Raw genomic sequence first — 26,960 nt, forward strand, 5'->3', positions numbered from 1 at the left:
CTGACCTTGTGATCCACTCACCTTGGCCTCCCAAAGTGCTGGGATTACAGGTGTGAGCCACCGTGCCCGGCTACAATATACTTTAATATAAGTGACATGAATAGTTTTCTCTCTCTCTCAAAATACTGTAATATTTGGGATTGCAGCTGCCTGCAGGTAACTGAAACTGCAGAAAGCATAAGGGGGACTACTGTATCTGACAATGGACTTGGATCTAGAACACATAAAGAACTCTTACAACTTGATAATAAAAAGGATATAACCCAATTTAAAAATGGACAAAAGATCTGAACAGATATTTCTCCAAAGAAGACATACAAATGGCCAGTAAGGGCCAGGTGCTGTGGCTTATGCCTATAATCCCAACACTTTGGGAGGCCGAGGCAGGTGGATCACTTGAGGCCAGGAGTTCAAGACCAGCCTGGCCAACATGGCGAAAATCCATCTCTACTAAAAATATAAAAATTAGCCAGGCGTTGTGGCGCATGCCTGTAGTCCCAGGTACTCAGGCAGATGAGACACAAGAATCACTTGAACCCGGGAGGCAGAGGTTGCAGTGAGCTAAGATTGCACCACTGCACTCCAGCCTGGGCAACAGAGCAAAACCCCACCTAAAAATAAATAAATAAATAAAAATAAAAGAAAGAAAATAAATAGCCAATAAGCACAAGAAAATACACTCAATTTCTGTCTTAGTCTGTTTGTGCTGCTGTAACAAAATACCTGAGACTGAGTAATTTATAAGCAAAAAATTTATTCCTCACAGTTCCAGAGGCTGGGAAATCCAAATTCAAGGTGATAGCACATTTGGCATTTGGTGAGGGCCTGTTCCATTGTTCCCGTTCTCGCAGAGGCATCTTCACACGGCAGGAGAAGAAAGGAAAAAAGAAGAAGAAATGTTATACGAAGCCTTTTTATAAGGGCATTAATTTCATTCACGAGGGCAAGAGCACTCATGACCTAATCACCACCTTGAAGGCCTCACTTCTTAACATCATCACATTAGGTCTTCGGTTATAACATGAATTTTGGAGGACACAAACATTCAAACCATAGAAACATCGTTAGCCATCAGGGAAGTGCAAATCCAAACCACGTGAAGATACCACTTCACACTCACAAGAATGGCTATAATAAAAAGACAGATAATAACAAGTGTTCGAGAGAATGTGGAAAAATTGAAACACTCATATGTTGCTGGAGGGAATGTAAAATGCTTTGCAATGAAGTTGGAACTGCTTTGGAAATAGTCTGGCAGTTCCTTCAAAGTTTAAACATAGAGTTATCATATGACCTGGCAATGCCAGGCTTCATCATATTCCCAAGGGAAATGAAAACATATGTCCACACAAAAACTTATACGTGAATGTTCATAGCAGCATTATTCATAGTAGTCAAAAAGTGGAGACAGCTGGGCGTGGTGGCTCCCAACACTTTGGGAGGCCAAGGCAGGAGGATCGCTTGAGCTCAGGAGTTCGAGACCAGCCTGGCCAGCATAGTGAAATGTGATCTCTACTAAAAATACAAAAATTAGCGGGACATGGTATACGTGCCTGTAATCCCAGCTACTTGGGAGGCTGAGGCAGGTGAATGGCTTGAATCCAGGAGGCGGAGGCTGCAGTGAGCCAAGATCACACCACCGTACTCCAGCCTGAATGACAGACAGAGACTCCATTTCAAAAAAAAAAAAAAAAAGTGATAAAACAGATAAATGAAATGTATTATATTCCTACAATGGAATATTATTGAGCCATAAAAAAACAAAAGGAAAGAAGTACTGACACATGCTATAACATGAATGAACCTTGAAAACATTAGGTTACTTGAAAGAAGCCAGTCACAAAAGACCACAAATTGTGTGGTTCCATTTATATGAAATGTCCAAATAGGCAAATCCTATCCTAAAAGAAAGTAAATTAGCGGTTGCCTAGGACTGAGGGATGGAGGAAATGGGGAGTGACTGCTCATAGGTATGGGATTTCTTTTTTGGGAGAAATGAAAATATTCTAAAATTGATTGTGGTGGCCAGGCTCAGGGGCTCACGCCTGTAATCCCAGCACTTTGGGAGGCCAAGGCGGGCAGATCACCTGCGGTCGGGAGTTTGAGACTAGCCTGACCAACATGGAGAAACCCCATCTCTACTAAAAATACAAAATTAGCCGGGCATGGTGGCGCATACCTGTAATCCCAGCTACTCGGGAGGCTGAGGCAGGAGAATTGCTTGAACCAGGGAGGTGGAGGTTGCAGTGAGCTGAGATCGTGCCGTTGCACTCCAGTCTGGCGAGAGAGTGAGACTCCATCTCATTAAAAAAAAAAAAAAAAAAGAATGTTTCAGGCAGAGGGAAGAGAAGTGCAATGGTGCTATTTCAGGCAGAAGCTTGTCAGGTTTGCTGTGGTGTGGCTAATGTGGAAGGACTCAGTGGGAAGGAAAAGAGATGAGGGCAGAGTACTGGGCAGGGCCAAGTTAAAGCCATATGCATACTGTTACATTTTTTACTTGTCTAATATATTTCAGTAAATATAGACAAAACATTATAAATAAAGATGTAACTTTTGACGTTTGTAAGGTCATCTGTTATTTCCACTCCTTTTTTTTGAGATAGGGTCTCACTCTGTCACCCAGGCTGGAGTGCAGTGGTGCGACCACAGCTCACATAAGCCTCGACGTCCTGGGCTCAAGCGCTCCTCCCACCTTAGCCTCCTGAGTATCTGGGACTACAGGCACATGCCACCGTGCCCCACTAATTTTTTATTTTTTGTAAAGACAGGATTACTCCATTGTACCCAGGCTGGTCTCAAACTCTTGAACTCAAACAGTCTACCCACCTTGGTCTCCCAAAGAGCTAAGATTACAGACATGAGCCACTGTGCCCAACTTGTTATTTGCATTTGTGATTTTAAAACTCCATGTTTTTTATCATAAGATTGTCAGGTGCTTTCTGAACAGGAAATGCCTTAATTTATGACTCAAAATACAAACAAATGTAGGTGATCAAATGCATATCTATGTCTTCAATGGAAATATATATACATATATCATTAATGAAGACAACCTGAGAACATGAAATTCATGATATATTTTCTTTTCCATCACCTAGCCCCCTAAAGGAGAGATCTTTCATTCAGAGCCCTGGGTTTTGTTTTGTTTCATGATTTGCATTTTTTTTTAAAATAAGAGTTTATTTATTTCTCTATCTGGGACAGGGTTTTACTCCCATCAGCCAGGCTGGAGTGCAATGGCATGATCTCAGTTCACTGCAACTTCTGCCTCCTGGACTCAAGTGATTCTCTTGCCTCAGCCTCCCGAGTAGCTGGGACTACAGGCACATGCCACTGCATCCAGCTAATTTTTTGTAGAGACAGGGTTTCACCATGTTGGCCAGGCTGGTCTTGAACTCCTGAGTTCAAGCGATCCATCTGCCTCTGCTTCCCAAAGTGCTAGGGTTGCAGGAATGAGCCACCGCGTGGCCAAAAGAGTTTATTTTTTAAAGAAAATTGACTTCTTTGAAAAAGTAGAAATGAGGCTGGGCGCGGTGGCTCACACCTGTAATTCCAACACTTTGTGAGGCCGAGGCAGGTAGATCGCTTGAACTCAAGAGTTTGAGACCAACCTGGCCAACATGGAGAAACCCCGTCTCTACTAAAAATAGAAACATTAGCCTGGTGTGGAGGCAGGTGCCCGTAATCCCAGCTACTCGGGAGGCTGAGGCAGGAGAATAGCTTGAACCCGGGAGGAGGAGGTTGCAGTGAGCCAAGATCGCGCCATTGCACTCCGGCCTGGGCAACAAGAGCAAAACTCCATCTCAAAAAGAAAAGAAAAAGTAGAAATGAGGAAGTGGCCAGCCTGTGTGGGGATCTAATCAAACAAATCTTCCCTTGATGAGGGTAGTACTTAAGTTGAAAAAAATTTGCCTATATAATAAATATTGCAATACTTTATTTTATTTTACATTTTTTGAGATGAGGGTCTCACTGTGTTGCCCAGGCTAGTCTTGAACTCTTGGGCTCAAGGGCTTCTCCTGCCTCAGCCTCCCCAGTGGCTGGGCTAATAAGCACACACCACCGTGCCCAGCTCTACATACAGTTTTTTTTTTTTTTTTTTTGAGATACAGTCTTCGCTCTGTCGCCCAGGCTGGAGTGCAGTGGTGCAATCTCCGCTGACTGCAAGCTCCGTCTCCCGGGTTCACACCATTCTCCTTTCTCAGCCTCCGGAGTAGCTGGGACTACAGGCGCCTGCCACTGCGCCCAGCTAATTTTTTGTATTTTTAGTAGAGACGGGGTTTCACCGTGTTAGCCAGGATGGTCTCGATCTGCTGACCTCGTGATCCGCCCGCCTCGGCCACCCAAAGTGCTGGGATTACAGGTGTGAGCCACCGCGCCCGGCCCATACTGATTTTTAAATTAAAAAAATCTACATTCTATATGCCCATCATAGCTTCTCCCTAATAAAATCTTTGTGAGTGTTTATGGGACTTCTTCCCTGGAAAATCTGCAAGCAGCCTGGCAGCTTTATATATATAGGAAAGCCAAAGGACAAACTAGGAATTATGTCAGAGATGGGGAAAGACTAAGTATTTTACCCAAATCAGTTGAGAATCAGCCTTAAGTATAAATGGGCCAGGTGTTGGTGGCTCACACCTATAATCCTAGCACTTTGGGAGGCCAAGGCGGGCAGATCACTTGAGGTCAGGAGTTCGAGACCACCCTGGCCAACATGGCGAAACCCCGTCTCTACTAAAAATACCAAAATTAGCCAGGCGTGGTGGCACGTGCCTGTAGTCCCAGCTACTTGGGAGGCTGAGGCAGGAGAATCACTTGAACCTGGGAGGCAGAGGTTGCAGTGAGCTGAGACCACGCCACTGCACTGCAGCCTGGGTGACACAGCGAGACTCCGTCTCAAAAAAAAATAATAAAATAAAAAATACATGAAGCACAATTAACATTTTATAATTTTATAGAGCAAAAGTTCATAAAAATAAATATTCTAATTAACTGTTTCTCCTACATCTTATAAACACTATTATCAAGCTCATTTAAGATTGAAGATAAATTATATCATGGCATGGGTAAAGATTTTCGATAAGGAGTTGCTGAGATAAGAGTCAAAATTCTCCAGCATAAATTCACTGACAGGGATTTCTGTTCAATCTTTTTAAAATTCTAATATCCAATTTATTTCCTCTAGAGAATAACTCATGTAGAATCATAACCTCTTTGGTGGACCTTGATTTTTCCATCAGTAAAAGTATAGAACTAGTTTTGACTTAACAGTCAACAAATGCCTACCCTCTCCATATCTGGCTGATGAGAGCGCCCTCATGTGTGCATTTGTTGTAATGTTTTAGAAATCTGAAAAAGACAATATTAATCTCAGCAGTAATACAATAAATAATGTCTTCATTTGCACATTTATGATAGCTTCAGGTATTACTCAGTAAAAGCTAAAGGCAAATGCTGTAGTAGGTTAATCTTACTGTCGTTCACTATCAAACCTTTCATATGCCAATTTCATCCTAAAACAGTGAAGTTATTGTTTTGGTTTAAATTTTAATTTAATGACTTAAGGGATTTTTTCCCTTAAAACTTCTAAGTATTTCATTATAATATTATTTCATCATTAGGCTTAAAGGAAAATATGTGGTCAATTGAGTTGTTATTTATTATACATGATAGCTTGACATCATCTTTTTAGGGATGGAAAACAGCTCCAGGGACCAAGTCTAACTCAGGTTTTTGATATAAGAATTTACCTGTCGACCGGGCGTAATGGCTCACACCTGTAATCCCAGCACTTTGGGAAGCCGAGGCGGGCAGATATAGGTCAGCAGATCGAGACCAGGAGTTCAAGACCAGCCTGGCCAAGATGGTGAAACCCCATCTGTACTAAAACTACAAAAATTAGCCAGGTGTGATGGCAGGCACCTGTAATCCCAGCTACTTGGGAGGCTGAGGCAGGAGAATCACTTGAACCCAGGCAGCAGAGGTTGCAGTGAGCCAAGTTCACGCCACTGAACTCCAGCCTGGGCAATAAGAGCGAGACTCCATCTCAAAAAAAAAAAAAAAAAAGAATTTACTAGTTTAAATCATAACAGTTTCTTCCTACTCAAAGAGACTACATTGGAAGAAGCCAAAAGAGAAGCTTATTTATTTATTTATATGCTTTATTTATTTATTTTTGAGACAGAGTCTTGCTCTGTCACCCAGGCTGGAGTGCAGTGGTGTGATCTCGGCTCACTGCAACATCCGCCTCCTGGGTTCAAGCGATTTTCCTGCCTCAGCCTCCCTAGTAGCTGGGATTACAGGTGTGTGCCACAACGGCCAGCTAATTTTTGTATTTTTAGTAGAGACGGGTTTTCACCATGTTGGCCAGGCTGGTCTCAAATTCCTGACCTCAGGTGATCCACCTGCCTCAGCCTCCCAAACTGCTGGGATTACAGGCATGAGCCACCAAGCCCAGCCTAGAGAAGCTTATTTTTTAAAAGAAAATATACAAAAAAATCAAAATCTCATAAGTCCAATTGTAATTTTTTTTGGCTTTTAAAAAATGCTAATGCCCTCAAATATTCTCCTATCCAATCATTGTATTTTAAATGGCATTCCTCCAACAAATATTTGTTGAGCCCCCCACTATATGCCAGGATTGAAATGTCAAATTGAAGGAGGCAATAGCTACTGAAGTAAAGCAAAAAAAAAGTACTGATTGTTTTTCCTTCTATAAAATGACCTAATAATAACCGCTTTACCCAGGAGAGTTGCTGTAAAGATCTAATAACATGACATATATAACCACACCCCTAAAGAATGAGGTGTTATTAAAATGTTTGCAAGAGAAACCTTAGTAATTCCAAGCACATATTTTAGGAATGGTTTCTTGTGTAGAAAATCCTTGAATGTGAGGCTCTGCTGATTTTTTTAATGCATATTCTCTTCTTATGTATGTAGTTTTTTTTTTTTTTTTTTTGAGACAGAGTCTCACTCTGTTGCTCAGGCTGGAGTGCATTGGCACGATCTTGGCTCACTGCAACTGCCACCTCCCAGTTTCAGGTGATTCTCCTGCCTCAGCCTCCCGAGTAGATGGAATTACAGATGTGTGCCACCACACTTGGCTAATATTTGTATTTTTAGTAGAGATGGGGTTTCACCATATTGGCCAGGCTGTTCCGGAACTCCTGACCTTGTGATCCACCCACTTCAGCCTCTCAAAGTGCTGGGATTACAGGCATGAGCCACTGTGCCCGGCCTACTTTTTTAACTAATGTTTAAAGAGACCCACTTTATGTACAGAATTCTGGCTACAACCTAACACATGAGTTGCTCTATTCATCAGTTATAGCCAATTTAAGTAATTGTGAAAAGCTCAACAATACTTTAACTGGCAATGAAAGCTTCAATATCTCACGTTTACCACCACAACTTCGGATTTCTTGGTAGCTAAATAAAATGCTTCTATTTTGTGGGGGAAAAACTGTCACATAAGTTGAAATTCTGCAATGTTCAATTGACAAAAAGGTCTCTATGTTAAATCAAAGGTATAAATTCCACGTCAGTAGTACATGAGAGAGAAAAAAAGCCAAAATTAAAGTGATTCATGCTCACTTCCCTAACTGAACCTAAGATTTTACTAACAGAGATGCCGTAACTTTGATCATGCACACATCAAACTTGAATTTAAAAACATGCATGCACTCACTCATCTTTTATCTCTTATGTAATTAATACTGTAAGATTATATTTTGCCTACGTGCTCTATATTACTAATTTATAGGATTATTACTATTCAGTGTTGTTTACTTGAAACCATACTGTACTATACACAACTTTTGCATTCCATGCCAATTTTATTTTTTTAATTAATTTTTTTTTTGATACAGAGTCTCACTCACTCTGTCGCCCAGACTGGAGTGCAGTGGCACGATCTTGGCTCCTGCAACCTCTGCCTCTCGGGTTCAAGTCATTCTCCTGCCTCAGCCTCCCAAGTAGTTGGTACCACAGGTACATGCCACCACACCCGGCTAATTTTTGTATTTTTGGTAGAGATGGGGTTTCACCATGTGGGCCAGGCTGGTCTCAAACTCCTGACCTCAAGGTTATAGGCGTGAGCCACCATGTCCCAACCCCACGCTAACTTTAGAGCTTATTTCCCATCCCATTCAAGATACAACACTACTTGTGTTACGTAGTGAGCAGTGTGGGGAAGAAAAGCATAGAATTAAGTTAGTGACAAATCCAGTGAACTCAAAAAGAGGGAAAAAAACACTCCCAAACAATTGTTGTCCCCATATTCTATTCTCCCTAGAGGTAGTCCAAAAAGGAATGACAAAAGAAAAAAAAGGATACAAAATGAGATAATGGTTCATGTGACATATAAGTACAGTAATAAAATAAACAAACATATATGATATTTAAGCAAAATAGTATGTATGCATTGATGGTCATCTGATATAAATCCATCATTTCTGTTGGCCAATATCTAAAACCTTTACTTTTCTGAGGAGACAAGCTATAAATCTATACAGATATTTCTACAATGAGAATTCACTATTACATACGAACCAATATAATTTGATGTCAAATATTCACAATTAGTTTTAAAAAATCCCCTACTTGGCCGGGCGCGGTGGCTCATGCCTGTAATCCCAGCACTTTGGGAGGCCAAGGCAGGTGGATCATAAGGTCAAGAAATTGAGACCATCCTGGCCAGCATGGTGAAGCCCTGTCTCTACTAAAAATACAAAAATTAACTGCGCGTGGTGGCAGGCGCCTGTAGTCCCAGCTACTCAGGGGGCTGAGGCAGGACAATCACTTGAACCCAGGAGGCAGAGACTGCAGTGAGCTGAGATCGCGCCACTGCACTCCAGCCTGACGACAGACTAAGACTCAGTCTCAAAAAAAAAAAAAAATCCCCTACTTATGTTAAGAGTACCAAAAATAGGGCCATGAATGATGGCTCATGCCTATAATTTTGGCACTTTGGGAAGCCGAGGTGGGAAGATAGCTTGAGTCCAGGAGTAAAATAGTGAGACTCTGTCTCTACAAAAAAAAATAAAAAATTAGCTGGATGTGGCACACGCCTGTAGTCCAGGTACTCACGAGGCTGAAATGGGTGGATCACTTCAGCCTGGGAGGTCAAGGCTGTAGTGAACTGTGATCACACCACTACACCCTACACCCAGCCTGGACTACAAGGTGAGATCTATAGCTCTTTCAGGAATAAAATACATGTAGTTAGTGAGGTTTTTCTCTCCCACTGCTATAACTTAATTTTTGGTTGAGATGCTAAGCCAAACATCATTTTAAGTCTGTGGCCCAACCAAAAAAGGGAATCATACTCTTCAAAGAATTGTACATTCCCACTCTAATTGCTAAAATAAAATGTTGGATTATGAAAATCAATTTTGTAGGTATCAATAAGTTATAAGAGCATGGCTTATTTAAAAAAAAAAAGTGGGCCAGGTGACCTACGTGAGCTGCAAAGCAAGCAAACTGAATTTACTTATCGAAGAGCCCATCCTCATACTTAAAATTTCCCATGACTACATGGAAATTCTTTCACTTACCAGAAAGACCTGATTGGCACTTTCACTGAGAGCTGCGTCATCTGGGCTGTCGACAGGTGTCTGACGTGTAAACTTGGAATCAAACTGACTTACATCCTCTTCAGATTGCTTTACACAAACAAAATAATTTAGAAAATAATGAATAGTCTATACGACATCAATCAAATGCACTGTAAGCTCTGGGAGCTCTTTTCACAGGGGTTAACTATAATAAAGTATTAGAACAGTCTTAGCAGGCACAGAATGAAGAAAAAAATGCAAGTGGAAAGTACTGAGTCAAATTACATCTTCAAATCTTAAACATGCACTAAAATAGATTTTAGTACACTGTTATTCCTATTAAAACTGTGAATATATCGACTAGACATGGTGGCTTACGCCTGTAATCCCAGCACTTTGGGAGGCTGAGGCGGGCAGATCATGAGGTCAGGAGTTCGAGACCAGCCTGGCCAATATAGCAAAACCCCCTCTCTACTAAAAATACAAAACATCAGCCGGGCGTGGTGGCGGGTGCCTGTAACCCTAGCTACTCGGGAGGCTGAGGCAGGGGAATTGCTTGAACCTGGGAGGCAGAGCTTGCAGCAAGCAGAGATCATGCCACTGCACACCAGCCCAGGTGACAGTGCGAGAGTCTGTCTCAATTAAAAAAAAAAAAAAGAATATATCGAGCTCAAAACAAGCTGGAAAAAATGTGAATATCAATTTCCCCTCTCACAAAGCTTCAGTGTGCCTAGTCCACTGGCTAAATCCCTGTTTAGAGATAATTAATTCAGTTGGCTACTGCAGGTTTGTAATAAACCTGAAAAACTACGAAGCAGAGTTAAAACATGAATAATACTGGTAAGATGCTCCAGTTAAAATTTCTTCCCACAGCTTATTTCATTCCTTTTGAAATCTAAAGGAGCAAAAATAATTTTCTATTCCGCATGGGTTATGTTATAGTTCCTTGTGAAAGTATAGTTATCACTTCAGTTGTAACCATGAGATTTATTTGTTTAATTCCTTCTCTCTTTCCCAAAATATCTGGTTAGACTCTTGGGCCAAATGTAGGAAGTAAATAATAATTTAGAATATCTGACTTAATAGTAAAAGATGACCACACTGACCTTATAATTCTCTTGGAGCCCAGACTGTGAACCTGCACTCCCTGGAGGAATGGCTGATTCCAAGTGTGGGGAAAATGTACAAGGTAAGCATAGAACACCAGTTTCCTTATTTTGCTCTCTCACACAACACCAGACAATGTGCTCATGTCAAAAGGACTCAGAACCCAACATGAAGATGCACCCAGCATTCACTGCACCCAGCATTCAACGAAGGGAAAAAATGAGCATCAATAAAAATAACTGCCAGGTGCGGTGGCTCACGCCTATCATCCCAACACTTTGGGAGGCAGAGGCAGGTGGATTGCTTTTGTGCTCAGGATTTGAAGACCAGCCTGGTGAACATGGCAAAACCCCGTCTCTACCAGAAACACAAAAATTAGCTGGGCATGGTGGTGTACCTGTGGTCCCAGCTACTCAAGAGGGTGAGGTGGGAGGATTGCTGGAGGCCGGGACGTCAAGGCTGCAGTGGGCAGAGATTATACCACTGCACTACAGCTTGGGTGACAGAGTAAGACCCTGCCTCAAAACAATAAATGAATAAATAAAAATAAAATAAAAATAACTGCAATGAAATGAAACACAAATATGTTAAAACGTGTAAGTTCATAATATACTGAAAAAGAAAAAAACACACACACAAATTTCATTGGTCAATTTTGGAAGATGCTAGGGAACTAATTCACTATTTTGAAAACTAGGAAAGAATCAAACATACATCCTGCCTTTCCTGTATGAACTGTACCTTGGGTAACTAACTGATCAAAGAGTTTCTCTTTATGAAAGAATTCTAGCTAACAAAGAAAGAAGAAATAACAAAATAAGACCATTTCACAAACACCTGATGAAATTATAAAAGTAGGCCAGAGTTTCTCAACCTCAGGGCTACTGACATGTTAGGCCTATTAACACTTTGCTGTAGGGGGCTGTGCTGTGCTGACTCTTACCCCTGAAGGTACCTATAGCATTCCCTCCCCCAAGCTGCGACAATCAGTGTGTCTCCAGACATTGCCAGATTACCCTGGTAGTGAAATGCTGACACAGGCAGTGACCACGAACATCACTAAAAAAAACACACATACACACACACAAGTACACATTATGCCTCCTGATCAAAGCATATGCAATATTGAGAGTTTAATCTGAATCAGATCAACCACCTAAATTTAACTACCAGTTTTTGCAAATTTGGGGAACAGATGAACATGGTCAATGATACTCTGGGGATAATATCAGCAAAATCAAAATTTGAGAATTCTACAGGACAAATGACCCCGTTTCTTCAATAAATCAAGAGGGGAATCTATAAATGAAAAGAGACCTAAGAGACATAGTAACCAAACTACATACAGACCTTGATTAAATCCTTACAAACAGGAGAAAAAAAAAAAAAGAATGGAACAACAACAACAAAAAAAATTAGGTGGGGCAACACAGGGAGACCTCATCTCTAGAAAAATTCAAAAAATTGGATGTGGTGATGCACCCCTGTGGTCCCAGCTATATGGGAGGATCCCTTGAGCCTCGGAAGTTGAGGCTGCCATGAGCCGCTATCATGCCACTGCACTCCAGCCTGGGCAACAGAGAAAGACCCTATCTCAAAAAAAAAAGAGGAAAAAAAAAACTGGGGAAAGTGTCAGCTTCTTAGGTGTGATGACGGGATGACAGTTATGTTTAAACAAGATGATCTAATTATTTTTAAGCTGGGCAGTAGGTGTATGACAGTTATCCTCCTTACAATTGTTTATTGTTTTTAAAAGTGGGTCACATTATGCTCCATGACCAAAAAATAATCACCATCATCATCCTCCTCCTTCTCCACCTACAGCCCAAAGAATGGAAAAAGAAACTGTGTTTTCTCAGATTCTGAGGTGGCAGAAAGACAATAACACACTAACTCATTTACTCATAAACATATTGTTATGGGTTGAATCATGTGCCTTACCCACCCCCAAAAAATTTCATATGTTGAAATTCTAACCTCTAGTTCCTCAGAATGTGACCTTATTTGGAAAGGGTTATTGCAGATGTAATTAGTGAAGATGAGGTCCTACTGGAGTAGAGAGGAACCCTAATCCAATATGCCTGGTATCCTTATAAAAAGGGGAAATTTGGCCACAGATATGCACACAGGTAGAACACCATGTGAACATGAAGGCAGAGATCCGGGTGATGCACCTACAAGCCAAAGAATGACAAAGATTACCAGCAAACCACCAGATGCCAGGGGAGAGGCATGGAACATACAGTTTCTCACAGTAGTCAAAGAAACCAACTCTAACAACGTGATCTAGAGTTTCTAGTCTCCAGATCTATGAGATAATAAATTTCTGTTGTCTAAGCCCCACGGTTTGTGGTACTTTGTTGCAGCAAGCCTAGCAAACTAATGCACACATATTCTATATTTTGAAGAAAAAATTCCCAGAGAATCATATTTAAAATAGTTAAATTAAGCAAAATAAAACAAACCAAAAAAAGAAAAGTCCCAACTACCTGAAATATTTAATTGTCTTAGGTAACTGACTTAAGAATATCTAATACAGTCAATTGCCACTGGTTTTAGTTCTTTAAAAGATAGTACAAAAATAAAAGATGCTTGGCTGGGTGCAGAAGCTCACACCTGTAATCCCAGCACTTTGAGAGGCTGAGGTGAGTGGATCACTTGAGCCCAGGAGTTCGAGACCAGCCTGGGCAACATGGCGAAACCCCGTTTCTACAAAAAATACAAAAAAATTAGCCAGGCATGGTGACACATGTCCGTAGTCGCAGATATTCGGGAAGCTGAGGTGGGAGAATCACCTGAGCCTGGGGAGGTCAAGGCTGCATTGAACTGTGATCGTGCTACTGCACTCCTTCCTGAGTGACAGAGTGAGACCCTGTCTCAAAATAAAATAAACAGGCCGGGCGCGGTGGCTCACGCCTGTAATCGCAGCACTTTCGAAGGCCGAGGCGGACAGATCACGAGGTCAGGAAATCGAGACCATCCTGGCTAACACGGTGAAACCCCGTCTCTACTAAAAATACAAAAAATTAGCCGGGCGTGGTGGCGGGCACCTGTAGTCCCAGCTACTCGGGAGGCTGAGGCAGGAGAATGGCGTGAACCCGGGAGGCAGAGCCTGCAGTGAACCGAGATCGCGCCACTGCACTCCAGCCTGGGCGACAGAGCGAGACTCCGTCTCAGAAAAAAAAATAAATAAAATAAATAAAAAATAAAAACAAAGATGCTGAAGAGAGGATAAACCAGAGATCTTTGAACTGCTAATAAAAAAAATGTTTCTGTCTGCTCTGAGATTTTTCTTTTCTTTTTTTTTTTTGAGACAGAGTCTTGCTCTGTCGCCCAGGCTGGGGTGCAGTGGCACAATCTCGGCTCACTGCAAGCTCCACCTCCCGGGTTCACGCCATTCTCCTGCCTCAGCCTCCGGAGCAGCTGGGACTACAGGCGCCCACCACCGCGCCCGGCTAATTTTTTGTATTTTTAGTAGAGACGGGGTTTCACTGTGTTAGCCAGGATGGTCTCGATCTCCTGACCTCGTGATCTGCCCACCTCGGCCTCCCAAAGTGCTGGGATTACAGGCCTGAGCCACTGCGCCCGGCCGAGATTTTTCTTATTCTAAAACAATCTCAAGCAATCTTCCTGCCTCAGCCTGGCAAGTAGCTGGGACTTACAGGCACAAGCCACCACACCCAGCTAACTTTTAAATGTTTTGTAGAGATGGAGTCTTGTTGCGTTGCCTATGCTGGTCTTGAACTCCTGGCTTCAAACAATCCTCCCACCTCGGCCCTTTAAAGTTTGGGGATTACAGGCGTGAGCCACTGCACCCAATTATACGCTTTCATGTATACTTACCAACAGAGGTTTAAAAGGGGGCTCCACCTTTTGAGCCAGAAATTTTTCCCAGTTAATGTGTCTAAAGAATGGATGAGCCTAGGGGAAAAAAAGCAGAAAGAAACGTTGGGGGGAATAGACTTTGCTGGATTGATAATCACCTTTTTGAAGTTACAAGTCACAAAATAAGCTAAACTTATAAGCAACTACATATAACCGTCAGAAATACATAAAACTAGCATTATCTTCCCCACAAAACAGCAAACATGCCAATCTCTACTTGCACTTCTCCAGCGTCCCCAGGACCAGCTCACAGATGAGAAGCAGCATTTCTTTTCAGCAGCTTTAAAGAGGATAAAGAACCTTAGTCAAACTGATTTTTTTCCTTTTTAGACTTTGCTTGTCTACTTTGCCTTGAGAAAATATAGTTTATTGGCTGGGCACGGTGGCTCATGCCTATAATCTCAGCACTTTGGGAGGCTGAGGCAGGTGGATCACCTGAGGTTGGGAGTTCGAGACCAGCCTGGCCAACATGGTGAAACCCCTTCTCTACTAAAAATACAAAAATTAGCCAGGCATGATGGAGCATGCCTGTAATCCCAGCTACTAGGGAGACTGAGGCAGGAGAATCACTTGAACCTGGGAGGCGGAGGTTGCAGTGAGCCAAGATCATGCCATTGCATTCCAGCCTGGACGATAGAGTAAGACTCCATCTCAGAAAAAAAAGAAAAGAAAAAAATATATAGTTTACTAATTACTGCTGAAAAATTGTTTAAGGGTCTGTAATCCCAGCACTTTGAGAGGCCAAGGCAGGTGGATCACCTGAGGTCAGGTGTTCCAGACCAGCCTGACCAACATGGTAAAATCCTGTCTCTATTAAAAATACAAAAATTAGCTGGGCGTGGTGGTGGGCGCCTGTAATCCCAGCTACTCGAGAGGCTGAGGCAGGAGAATCGCTTGGACCTGGGGGACTGAGGTTGCAGTGAGCCAAGATGGCACCACTGCACTCTAGCCTGGGCGACAGAGTGAGACTCCGTCTCAAAAAAAAAAAATTAAAAAAAAGAATATGAAAAGAAAGTCGTTAAACAAATCTGTACTTTGCCTTCAAAATTTAAAGACATTTTTGGTTCAATATATATTATTCAAAATATACATTAAATTCTATCTAGTTAAATCCTAGTCATTGAATCTTACAGTGTCAGTGACCATTTAAGAACCTTACCTTTTTAAGCAGACCTCTGGCTTCTTGTGTGAGGTAGGGAGGCAAATTGAGTTTACATTTGAGGATGTTGTCAATTGTTTTCTTTCTATTCTCCCCAGTAAATGGGGGCTAAGAGTAGAAGACAACTGAAAAATATTAGTATAACGAAACAAATTTTAAATAACAATATCTATTTCCTGAATTAGTTATGCATGGAGATCAGAAATGTATGCTGTGAAATGGGCTAACTGCTAAAGACCTTTATTTTGTTTTAGAGACAGGGTCTTGCTATGTTGTCAAGGCTAGATTCTATTAATAATCCTTAGCTCAAATGATCCTCCCGCCTCAGCCTCCTGAGTAGCTCGGGCTACAGGCATGCACCACAGTGCCCGGCAGACGTGCAGTTTTTAAGCAACAGGACAGAGGAAGTAGCAGTGTCCTGGAAGGAAGCCTGTGTTTCCACCGTTAACTTGCTGTGTGATAATAAGTGAGCCATGTGATTTTATGCTTCAATTTCTCCATTTATAAAATAAGGGCATTATCTGTTCAACATCTATTTCACAGGCCTGCTATGACATAGATCATTTAAATGAAAATGTTTCTGAAAGTATGAGATCCCATATAATCATACAGCATTATTAGTGTTAAACTGCTAATAACAAATCTTTGGGCTTTGAAAACTCCACTGGTAACATTTTCAGAAAGCACAGGACAGGTCTCTTGCTACAGTGACTCAGCACAGACCATAATACACACAGCTTTTAACTGTGCACCTACTGCTCCAGTCAGCATGTCATACATGAATGCTCCCAAACTCCACCAATCCACAGCACGATTGTGGCCACTTCTCATCAAGATTTCAGGGGCCCTACAATGAGGAAAATAATATGCTTAAAAATGCATCTAATTAGATGAATTCTAATTCATCTGAATTAGAATTTTAAAAACAATATACAGAGTCAATGAGGCTACAGAAAACAGGTACTATTCCTTAAAACAGGTAAAATTAGCTATTACCCCCAAACCAATTATGTTTAACATGCAGCTCACATGTATTTTATTGTTCCACAAAACGTGTGTGTGACTGTTCCATCATGAATAGATTCTTTGCGTAGTCCAAAGTCTGTTAGTTTCACATGACCTACAATGAAAGATTACAGCATGATTATTCTCAGAATTCCAAGTATGTGCAGTGTTTGAACATGTCATATAACACCTTAGTCTATCCTTCCATTTAACTTTCCTTGCCTCAAACTTTTCTTGCAGATGTCAAGAACAAGGTACCATCCATAAAATGGGATGCTAACTGTTTAAGGCTAGGGCAAAGTCACCTTTTGCCAATGATATAATCTCTCTAGTAAAGAGAAAATAAAGATAGAAAAAAAAGTGAAATAACCTGTTTAAGGCCCTAGCTTTAAGTATACGCAGAATCCTCTACCATCCTGAAAAAGAAAAATCCTGTTTTATGAAGTCTAGTTTAAGTACACAGACCCTAATAAAGATATTCTGTCCTTTTTAAACAAAGGTGTGAGATAGTACTTCAAATATATAGCTTTTATCACAGTGAACTGTGAAGAGTTCTTAAAATGGTCTCAGAAAGTCACTATAACAAGGTAGCTCATTCTACCCAATGCTGCTAATTAGGGGAAAGAAATAAAATTGCTAGATAGTATGAATCAATCATTGCTGACCCAGAAAGTAAAAAACTTACCACCTTATACAAAGATCATTTCAGTTCAAGTTTAGTTTTCTTTACTGGACTGTCATAACAAGTGGTTCAACAGTCTCAGGGACTCTAGTATTTGAGGTTCATTTCACAGAAAAGGCACAATGACCTATTGATTCAAATGTAAACATATACTACACTCTGATACAGAATAAGTATGGCCTTTATTTTCACAGAACCATCTGATACACTCAACCTTATAAATCAAAGAAGTTAACTATTCTATCGCTCCCCTATTCTATCCTGTGACTTAGAATTCACATCAGAATCCAGGTTTTGGGGAGTGAGGAGGTGTTGATGAGAGGAAGGAAGAGACACTGATTCCCTTGATATATTCAGTTAAGTATATCATTTCTCCTTAAAAAAAAAAGGTGGGTGGAGGAGTATAATCTGGAATGTTTATATGAGCCTCGGTTGTTCATACATCATTTTCTAAGAGTTTGAAACAATTAACTACCTCATGGATTATTCCGTAGACATCTAAGGATTAGCAGCTGCTACCACTTTCTAGATACCCTGGGTCAGCTGGTTGCTCCTTTGGGGTACGAGTGAATTGCCAAGTCTACCCACAGCCCAGATTAGCATAAGTTGAGCTGTCTGTAGCAGCATGCAGTTGCAGTCAAGGCTCAATATGCTATATCTATAGCTGTAAAGATTATTAGTCTCTCTGATGTTTATGTTTGTTGTTGCAAACAAACAGCAAGAATAAACTGATTCTGGCAGTGGGGGAGGTGGGTTATGCCTGTAATCCCAGCAATTTGGGAAGCCAAGGCAGGCAGATCAACTGAGCTCAGGAGTTTGAGACCACCCTGGGCAACATGATGAAACCCCATTTCTACAAAAAATACCAAAAATTAGCTAGGCGTGGTGGTGTGCCACAGTGGCCCCAGCTACTTGAGGGACTGGGGTGGGAGGATCACTTGAGCCTGGGAGGTGGAGGTTGCAGTGAGCTATAATCATGCCACTGTATTCCAGCCTGGGTGACAGAGTGAGACCCCCATCTCAAAAAAAAAAGAGTAACCTGATGCGTACTAAACATCATATTCCCAAAGTTTTATCAAATACTTTGGTTCAATTTCAATCCTTTTTCCAGCATTAATAAAACCTACTGTAAGAAGCATAGCTTCTAAAATTTGCATATTTTCTTTTTCTTTCTTTCTTTTTTTCTTTTTTTTTTTTTGAGATGGAGTCTCCCTCTGTCACCCAGGCTGGAGTGCAATGTTGTGATATTGGCTCACTGCAACTTTCGCCTCCTGGGTTCAGGCGATTCTCCCACCTCAGCCTCCTGAGTAGCCGGGATTACAGGCACCCACCATCATGCCCGGCTACTTTTTTTTTTTTTTTTGTATTTTTGTAGAGATGGGGTTTCACCATGTTGGCCAGGCATCTTGAACTCCTGACCTCAGGTGATCCGCCTGCCTCAGCTTCCCAAAGTGCTGGGATTACAGGTGTGAGCCACTGTGCCCAGCCAATATTTACATATTCTCATTATTAAAACTCAACTTGTATAATTAAGATTCACTTTTCAATTTAAGTAACAAGCCAAAATTAATGTTTACACTGGCTTTTACAGTCTAAAACATTACACAACATTTGATGTAAGGATTCCAAAAACATTAAAAACTATAAAGAGTAAGGATTAAACTAAAAAAGGCAGTTGAGCGACTATTATCCTCAACTTCTGTTACTCTCACCAAGCGTAATTACCTAAAGACTTAAAACATCACCAAGTACTATGATGCCATGAATTCTGAGGGAGGAAATATACAAAATAGAGAGATGAGTATGGGGCTTTGAAAATGGCCACGACCTGTGTGGGAGGATTTTAAGATGATTATTTACTATAGAATTGTTTACGGTATGTCTCCACTTGGTGATTAAGCATGATATTCTCCGGCTTCAGGTCTCTGTAGATGATCCCCTTTAGACGTAAATGCCCCAAAGCCATGGAGATTTCTGCCAAGTAAAAGCTGGAAACAAAAGTGATTTAATAAAACTAAAAAGTGTAATCTATCCAAAGCAGTTTATGTATGGAGCAAAATTCCTGGAAAGAAACAGACATGCACCAAAGACCAAATTAGTGGGGTAGGGGGATGTATGGGAAAAAGAGATAGCATAGGATGCTGCCAAAAGGCATGGGGACATTTATGTTTCACTCATTTTAGTGAAACTATGAAGTGCTTTATTTTGCCCTTAGAACATACTGCTAAAATTGCAAAGATGTCCGGAATATGCTAAACGGCCATTGGTCATGTTTTGTTCTGTCTGTGTAGGAATTAAGCTAATAGTCAATCATTTCAAAGCAAATTTCTCCCATCCACCCTCAACTTTAAAATCCCATAGGAAATAGGAACTTAATGATTCTCAGAGATCAAGTCTTGATTTCAAAAGGTGTCTTATAACCTGACCCTTAGAAGCCCACTCATCCCTTACTTAATACAGCTACATATTTATAGACAGCTTAGGCCCACAGTATCTGCCATCCCTCCTGTCAGCCAGCCCACAACTATAAACTGTGTGACACTCAAATTTATCTACCTCAAAAGAATAAAGGGCTGAATCCACCCTGTCTGGATTCGAAAAGCACAAGGCGCTGCAATACTGGCTGCATAACAATGTTGCAATCCTGCAGATTACTCCAGGATGGAGAGGGTGTGTCCCAGAGGACTGAGGCAGTTTCACAGCCAGCACGACCACAAACACAGCCTCCAACACGGCTCAGTGAGCCTCCTCCAAAAAAGGGCACTTCATCCCTAAGGCTCTTCAATGCAGCTTCTGCGTTAGAAAAGGCCTGAAATTAAACAATGGAATGCAGTTTTGGTAATTAAGGTAGAAAAAAACATTTAAGTGTTGTTTTCTATTAAATTAATGTGTAGGATAAACTGATTTATTGTGACCCAATATTGTTGCTTCACAAAAGGATGTGCATATTTTTAATTTGAAGCAGATGACATGTTTAGAAATAGGAGGGTAAATCCCATCCTGACTATATAATCAATCCACAGATGATATGCCCCGGCTTATCACCTCCCTAAGACTGCACCTTGAGAAACAGAAAGCCTAAAAAAAAGAGATGATTTCTGATAATTTCCATTGCTCCACACATAAAGGTTCACTGGAAAACCACACTCACCCACAGCCAAGGCAGGCAGCTTACCAATTCAAGGAAAGAAAGCAGCAATGAGAATGGTTCTGTTAGGAGCAACTGGTGTGAAGAGCGTTCCACTCAAGCCTAAGGGCAAAGGAATGATGTGACCTCCATAGCTGCCCAGTCCCAAAACTGCTTCTTCCCCTTGAGGTCCTGAGTGAGTGACTGGCTCCAGCTCAATTTACTGAATCATGTGGCTGCCCATAGTGGGAATGGGGCTTTGCTTGTAATTACCTGAATCTATGCAACCACAAAAAGTTCACTTACCAGGCAGTGTCTTCCATAAATATTCCCTCTCTTTCTAACTGCATAAATAGTTCTCCTCCTGTAAAAAAAAGAAAAAAACATTAGAAATAAAACAATATGGCCAGGCGCAGTGGCTCACGCTTGTAATCCCAGCACTTTGGGAGGCCGAGGCGGGCAGATCACGAGGTCAGGAGATCGAGACCACGGTGAAACCCCATCTCTACTAAAAACACAAAAAATTAGCCGGGCGTGGTGGCGGGTGCCTGTAGTCCCAGCTACTGGGGAGGCTGAGGCAGGAGAATTGCGGGAACCCAGGAGATGGAGCTTGCAGTGAGCCGAGATCGTGCCACTGCACTTAAGCCTGGGTGACAGAGCGAGACTCCATCTCAAAAAAAAAAAGGAAAAAAAAGAAATAAAACAATGTTTATTTCCAACCCACTTCTAATAAGAGAGTTTGTGCTTTCCTTCTAACCATAATTAAAAGACATCATCCCCTTAAAAATGAAAAACAAATCCTAAAAATTATAGGTTTTAAAACTAAGTCCTCAGGATTCTATTTTTAGTAGCATTCTTATTCTTCTGTAACACACGTGTTTAAAAACTAGAACCGGCTTGGAATTCCAGGTGTTATATCTACAAACTTTGAAATATTTGTAGATTCCAGACGTGAGGTTAAAATAAAAAATCTTGATTAAAGACCCTTTAACATTTTACCCGTAAGTGGAAAAATGATAGTCTACAATTAAATCACCCTCCCTAATTTTAGTGAATGCTCATATTTTGTATTTTCAGAACCCTTAAATAAACAGAATGAACCTGGCAGTGGCCTAGTAAAAAACATGGCACAATTTGAGTATCAAAATAAATAATGATAATGAAAGGTTACATCACATCAAATGATATCAGAATCCCTAAGTCCACAATGACATAAATAAATGAATACATAAATTTTTTAAATGGGGAAGAAGAGAAAGTTCCTTATTACAGCAGAATGCCAAGTAATAAATGAAGAAGGCATGATGGAGTAAGAAAAATTACTTGGCAAACATCACAACTAATTGTTGCAGGCAAGAATCAATGGATGTCAAAACTGAATGTGGGCCGGGCGCAGTGGCTCACGCCTGTAATCCCAGCACTTTGGGAGGCCAAGGCAGGCAGATCACCTGAGGTCAGGGGTTCAAGACCAGCCTGGCCATCATGGCAAAAGCCCATCTCTACTAAAACTAAAAACATTAGCTGGGTGTGGTGGTGCCTGCCTGTCATCCCAGCTACCCGGGAGGCTGAGGCAGGAGAATCACTTGAACCTGGGAGGTGTAGGTTGCAGTGAGCTGAGATCCCACCACTGCAATCCAGCCTGGGCGACAGAGTGAGACTCCGTCTCAGAAAACAACAACAACAACAAAACTGAACATGAAAGTCTGATGGAAGATATTTAAATAATCTCAAAGTATCTCCTCAAAAGATACTTATTAATTACAAAGGCAAAAATGTCACCAGGGAAAAAATCGGCAGACACCACCTTATACATGTGACCGAAGTTAACATCACAAGTAATAGGACAAAGATATAAATATCATGTACCTCTTAATCTGATGCATTAAGGGGACACAATGTCACTTCAGTGGTCCTGCCAAAATTGCATAACCTGAATCTAATACTAAGGAAACATCAGCTAAACCCAAAGCATTCTACAAACTCACTGGCCTGTGCTAATCAAAAATATCAACATCGTGAAAGTCAAAGAAAGACTGAGGAAATGTTCCAGATTAAAGGAAACTAAGGAGAGTTATAATTGCATCAATGTCAACTTCCTATTTCTGATCATTTTAGTATAGTTATGTAAGACACTGTCCTTGATTTTGGAAAATATACACTGAATAGGCTGGGTGCAGTGGCTCACACCTGTCATCCCAGCACTTTGGGAGGCTGAGGCGGGCAGATCACCTAAGGTCAGGAGTTCGAGACCAGCCTGGTCAACGTGGTGAAACCCCATCTCTACTAAAAATACAAAAATTAGCCGGGCGTGGTGGTGGATGCGTGCAATCCCAGCTACTCGACAGGCAGAGGTTGTAGTGAGCCCGAGATTGCGCCACTGCACTCCAGTCTGGGCGAGAGAGTGATACTCCATCTCAAACAAACAAACAAAAAAGAAAGAAAACATACACTGAAATTTTAGGGGTAAAGGGAAATCATGTCTGTATCACTCTCAAACAGTTCAAAAAATTATGTATGCGTGCGTGTATATATGTATACACATATATACATATACATAGAAGGATAAAACAAAATAAATGTGGTGAAATGGTGACATTTGGGGAATCCAGGTGAGAGATACATAGGAATTCTTTCTTTTTTTCGTGACTGAGTCTCGCTCTGTTGCCCAGGTTGGAGTATAGTGGTGCGATCTTTGCTCACCACAACCTCCACCTCCCAGGTTCAAGCGATTCTCCTGCCTCAGCCTCCCGAGTAGCTGGGATTACAGGAGCACACCACCATGCCCGGCTAACTTTTCTATTTTTAGTAGAGACAGAGTTTCACTATGTTGGCCAGACTGGTCTCAAACTCCTGACCTCATGATCCACCTGCCTTGGCCTCCCAAAGTGCTAGGATTACAGACATGAGCCACTGAGCCTGGCATAGGAATTCTTTATACTACTCTTAAAACGTTTTAAGTATGAAATTATGTCAAAATAAAGTTTTTCTAGGACGGCATGGTGGCCCACACCTGTAATCTCAGCACTTGGGAAGGCCAAGGCGGGCAGATCACCTGAGGTCAGGAGTTCAAGACCAGCCTGGCCAACATGGTGAAAGCCCAGCTCTACTGAAAATACAAAAACATAGCCCGGTGTGGTGGCGCATGCCTGTAATCACAGCTAAATGGGAGGCCCAGGCAGGAGAATCGCTTGAACCTGGGAGGCGCAGGTTGTGATGAGCTGAGATCACGCCTCTGTGCTCCAGCCTGGGCAAGAAGAGTAAAACTCCATCTTCACCAAAAAAAAAAAAAAAAAAAAAAAAAGTTTTTCCAATGGCAGTACTCACAAAAAAGTTGCTCCATTCTGCACCTTTCTGTTCCATGTTACATGTTACTGCAAAATCAAGAAGAGAAGAGTGTATGTAAGTACTTCTCAACCAGTTTACCTCTCTGACCACTCTTACGGTGTTTGGGGGCAAAAAACTAAGGATCTAGACTCCCTAAACCGCTCGCTGGGTCCTTCTCTCCCCACAACGCACCGGGGCCAGCAGGAAGGCCGCTCCGACCCCTAATTTTTCCGCGAATTCAGTTCAAAGAGGCGGCCGGGCCCGCGATCGGCAGCGCGCACGGGCCAACCAAGCCGCGCCTCCGCGAGAAGCGCCTCCGCGTGACTGACGGGGGAATCCGCGGGCCAACGGGCTGGGCGGCCCGGCGGCGCGCGCTCCCGCCGGCCACTCAGAGCGCCGGACGGGGGAAATGGGCGGAGCAAGGCCAGGGTAGGGTGAGCGGCCTCCGAAGCGGAGCCGGGCTCTGAGGAGACGCTTTTTTTTCCCTCTTTCCTTTCCTTCTCTCCTCCTCTCTTCCCTTCCCCTCTCCTCCCCTCTCTCCTCCTTCCCCCCTCGGTCCGCCGGAGCCTGCTGGGGCGAGCGGTTGGTATTGCAGGCGCTTACTCTCCGGGGCCGCCCGGCGGGTAGCTGGCGGGGGGAGGAGGCAGGAACCGCGATGGCGCCTCAGAAGCACGGCGGTGGTGGAGGGGGCGGCTCGGGGCCCAGCGCGGGGTCCGGGGGAGGCGGCTTCGGGGGTTCGGCGGCGGCGGCGACGGCTTCGGGCGGCAAATCCGGCGGCGGGGGCTGTGGAGGCGGTGGCAGTTACTCGGCCTCCTCCTCCTCCGCGGCGTTACCGGTGAAGAAGCCGAAAATGGAGCACGTCCAGGCTGACCACGAGCTTTTCCTCCAGGCCTTTGAGAGTGAGTGTGTGCGAGGCTTTGAGGGCAGGAAGACCCACTCTGCCAACACCGGGGATGGGACACTCTGCTGGGCCCCCTTCCTCCTCGGGAGTCCACTTGTGTGGTAGTGGAGGGAGGAATTGAGGGGATGTCCCCCTTTCGGAGATTACGTCTCCAGGGGATCCGGAGTCTAGGGCCTTGGGAGAGCTGGAAAAGAGGGTCCGGGTAGGTTCTTGACTCCCCCAAGATTGACGCAAGAGGCTCGGGACTGGGGCCCCACGTTCAGAGCAGGCGGCTTTTAGATGAGGAGGTAGCAGTTGAACTGAGCCGCAGTCACATCCCGAGACTGGTTCTTGTTTTCTTTCATGCCTTTCGGACTCTAGAAATACAGGGGTTTCGGTTGTAGCTTTTGAGGGGCAAAATGAAGCCAGTGAAGGGGTGAGTGCAGTGGAACCGAAGAAATTGTCCTTAGTCTGAAATGCCTTCGCGCTAACTTGGTGCTGCAGGTTCATATGGCACCTTTGGATGCTTAAAACCCTTCAAATCTGTCCACCCATTTTGTGGATATGTAAACTGAGCCAGAGAGTGGTCAAGCATCTTCTCTGGAGACGACCCCGGAATTCTGCTTTTTCTCCTCGGCTTACAGAACATTTTCTTGCGTCAATTTCTGTTTCTAAGGTCTGTCCGGAAGGGGAAACTGACTTACTTGGAAAGGAGAGCGAGGTGTCTGGAAACAAACAATAGAGTTTATTAAAAACATCGTAAGTATAAATAATCCTGATTGTTCTTTAAGGAATGTTATATCCTGATTGGTTTCCTTTTTTGCTTTTGTGTGTTATAATTTGGGTGATCTTTAATAGCTAAATAATCTTACAGAAACTTGAATAAACTTGGCTCTACCGCCCAGTGTCCTTATTTATAATTTCACTGTGGCGTATGTTAAGGGCATGGTATCAGCTGTGCTTAGAAAGACGTATTACGTTGTTTAATACCCTTCCTTCATTCTCTCTCATTAGTGCTTCATGAAATTCTAATTGGAACTTAATAGAAGGAATTTCAGTTTTTATCGAAACGAATATTGAACCTGCTTCAGAGAGATTCACATTATCCACGTATTATATTTCTTAATATACTTTGAAATATCTGGAGAGGCTTTAATTGGAAATAGGATGGAGAACTGAAGGGCAGTGGTGACAAAAATGATACTTGTTTGTACCCCTTCTAAAGTATCTCATCTCCCTCTAGTTAATTGAAAATAAAACTAACCAATGGAAGATTTAGGTGGAAATTTTAAAAGTTCTTTCTGAATGTTAAGAGAAGACACATCCTCCAAGAAAGTTTTAACTATTTGCGTTGTGATGAGTCTACCTCAGGGAAGTCAAGTGTCATTTGAGCTAGATCTGGTCATAAAACAACTTGAAGTTGTTTACTGGAAAGTTTAAATACTTGAATGTAATTATTCACATAGTTGTTTCTATTTGGTTTATTCTAATACTGCTGTATAATGACCTAAAGTGGTACTAATAGGTCATTAATGTAACTGATATAATGGTATATGTATTTTTCATCGACTTAAGTCCTGTATAACAAATTACATTTTAACTAATTTGAAATTTAATTCAACTCATTTTAAGCGTTAGAAAGACTGTTTTGTGAATCTGTCAGTTGTGTAAAAAATGTATTGAGGTAATATTTATATTGAACAAAATAGATACAACTTTAAATTATAATTAGGAATATTTATTGAGAATTTTTGCTGCAGTTTGTGTCCGAGGTTTATTTCAATATTGACTGACTTTTGAGTGCAGTGGATCCCACCTGTAATCCTAGCTACTCTGGAGGCTGAGGCAGGAGGATCTGTTGAGCCCACGAGTTTGAGACCAGCCTGGGCAACATATCAAGACCCCTTTTCAAAAAAAGAAAAAAAAAATCTTGACTGACTTTCATCATACCTGTATTAGGAATGTCTGGATCTGTATTAGGATGTCATCATATCTGTATCAGGATGTATTAGGATTCTGTTTTGGCTGACTACAATTTTTTTTTATTTCTTATTTTTTTTTTGAGACGGAGTTTCGCTCTTTGTTGCCCAGGCTGGAGTGCAGTGACGCGATCTCGGCTCACAGCAACCTCCGCCTCCCAGGTTCCAGTGATTCTCCTGCCTCAGCCTCCCAAATAGCTGGGATTACAGGCATGCGCCACTATGCCTGGCTATTTTTGTATTGTTAGTGGAGAC

The 26,960-nt window shown here is 42.2% G+C and overlaps 2 protein-coding genes across 8 annotated transcripts in view; one reads left to right on the forward strand and one right to left on the reverse strand.

Annotated features, from left to right (window-relative positions):
• Nucleotides 1-1,559: 1,559 nt before the first annotated feature.
• LOC129016584 (ribosomal protein S6 kinase beta-1-like) lies at nt 1,560-24,311 on the reverse strand. Of its 7 annotated transcripts, XM_063655437.1 has the most exons (12): nt 24,039-24,311; nt 23,847-23,893; nt 20,829-20,886; nt 19,256-19,383; nt 16,738-16,828; nt 16,444-16,555; nt 15,709-15,816; nt 14,508-14,585; nt 12,642-12,838; nt 9,558-9,665; nt 2,180-2,300; nt 1,560-1,651 (listed from the first exon to the last, which is right to left on the reverse strand). In XM_063655437.1, the coding sequence occupies exons 3-9, from the start codon at nt 20,870-20,872 to the stop codon at nt 12,755-12,757; spliced, it is 645 nt and encodes a 214-aa protein (XP_063511507.1). In that variant the 5' UTR covers nt 20,873-20,886; nt 23,847-23,893; nt 24,039-24,311; the 3' UTR covers nt 1,560-1,651; nt 2,180-2,300; nt 9,558-9,665; nt 12,642-12,754. The 7 variants fall into 7 exon arrangements, 1 of the variants encoding a protein (XP_063511507.1); XR_010124505.1 differs by lacking the exons at nt 12,642-12,838; nt 19,256-19,383 and having other exon boundaries at nt 14,508-14,829; nt 16,461-16,555; nt 24,039-24,309; XR_010124504.1 differs by lacking the exons at nt 12,642-12,838; nt 19,256-19,383 and adding an exon at nt 14,767-14,829 and having other exon boundaries at nt 15,709-16,555; nt 24,039-24,309.
• LOC129017574 (polycomb protein SUZ12-like) overlaps nt 24,249-26,960 on the forward strand; it is a 66,521-nt gene continuing 63,809 nt past the window's right edge. Inside the window, 1 exon segment of the mRNA XM_054458201.2 lies at nt 24,249-24,745. Within this exon segment, the coding sequence (XP_054314176.2) occupies nt 24,502-24,745 (244 nt within the window). The 5' untranslated portion in view covers nt 24,249-24,501.

The sequence above is a fragment of the Pongo pygmaeus genome, chromosome 19 (genome assembly GCF_028885625.2).
Source record: "Pongo pygmaeus isolate AG05252 chromosome 19, NHGRI_mPonPyg2-v2.0_pri, whole genome shotgun sequence".
Taxonomy (NCBI): domain Eukaryota; kingdom Metazoa; phylum Chordata; class Mammalia; order Primates; family Hominidae; genus Pongo; species Pongo pygmaeus.

Coding starts and splice junctions, on each gene's coding strand:
- LOC129016584 (XM_063655437.1), bottom strand. CDS start 20,872: ATGCAGTTAGAAAGAGAGGGAATATTTATGGAAGACACTGCCTG. Junction 15,817..16,443: donor TAGGTGCACAGTTAAAAGCT/GTGTGTATTATG, acceptor TTCTACTCTTAG/CCCCCATTTACTGGGGAGAA. Junction 12,839..14,507: donor CCCCTTTTAAACCTCTGTTG/GTAAGTATACAT, acceptor TTTGGCTTGTAG/GTGCATCACCCGGATCTCTG.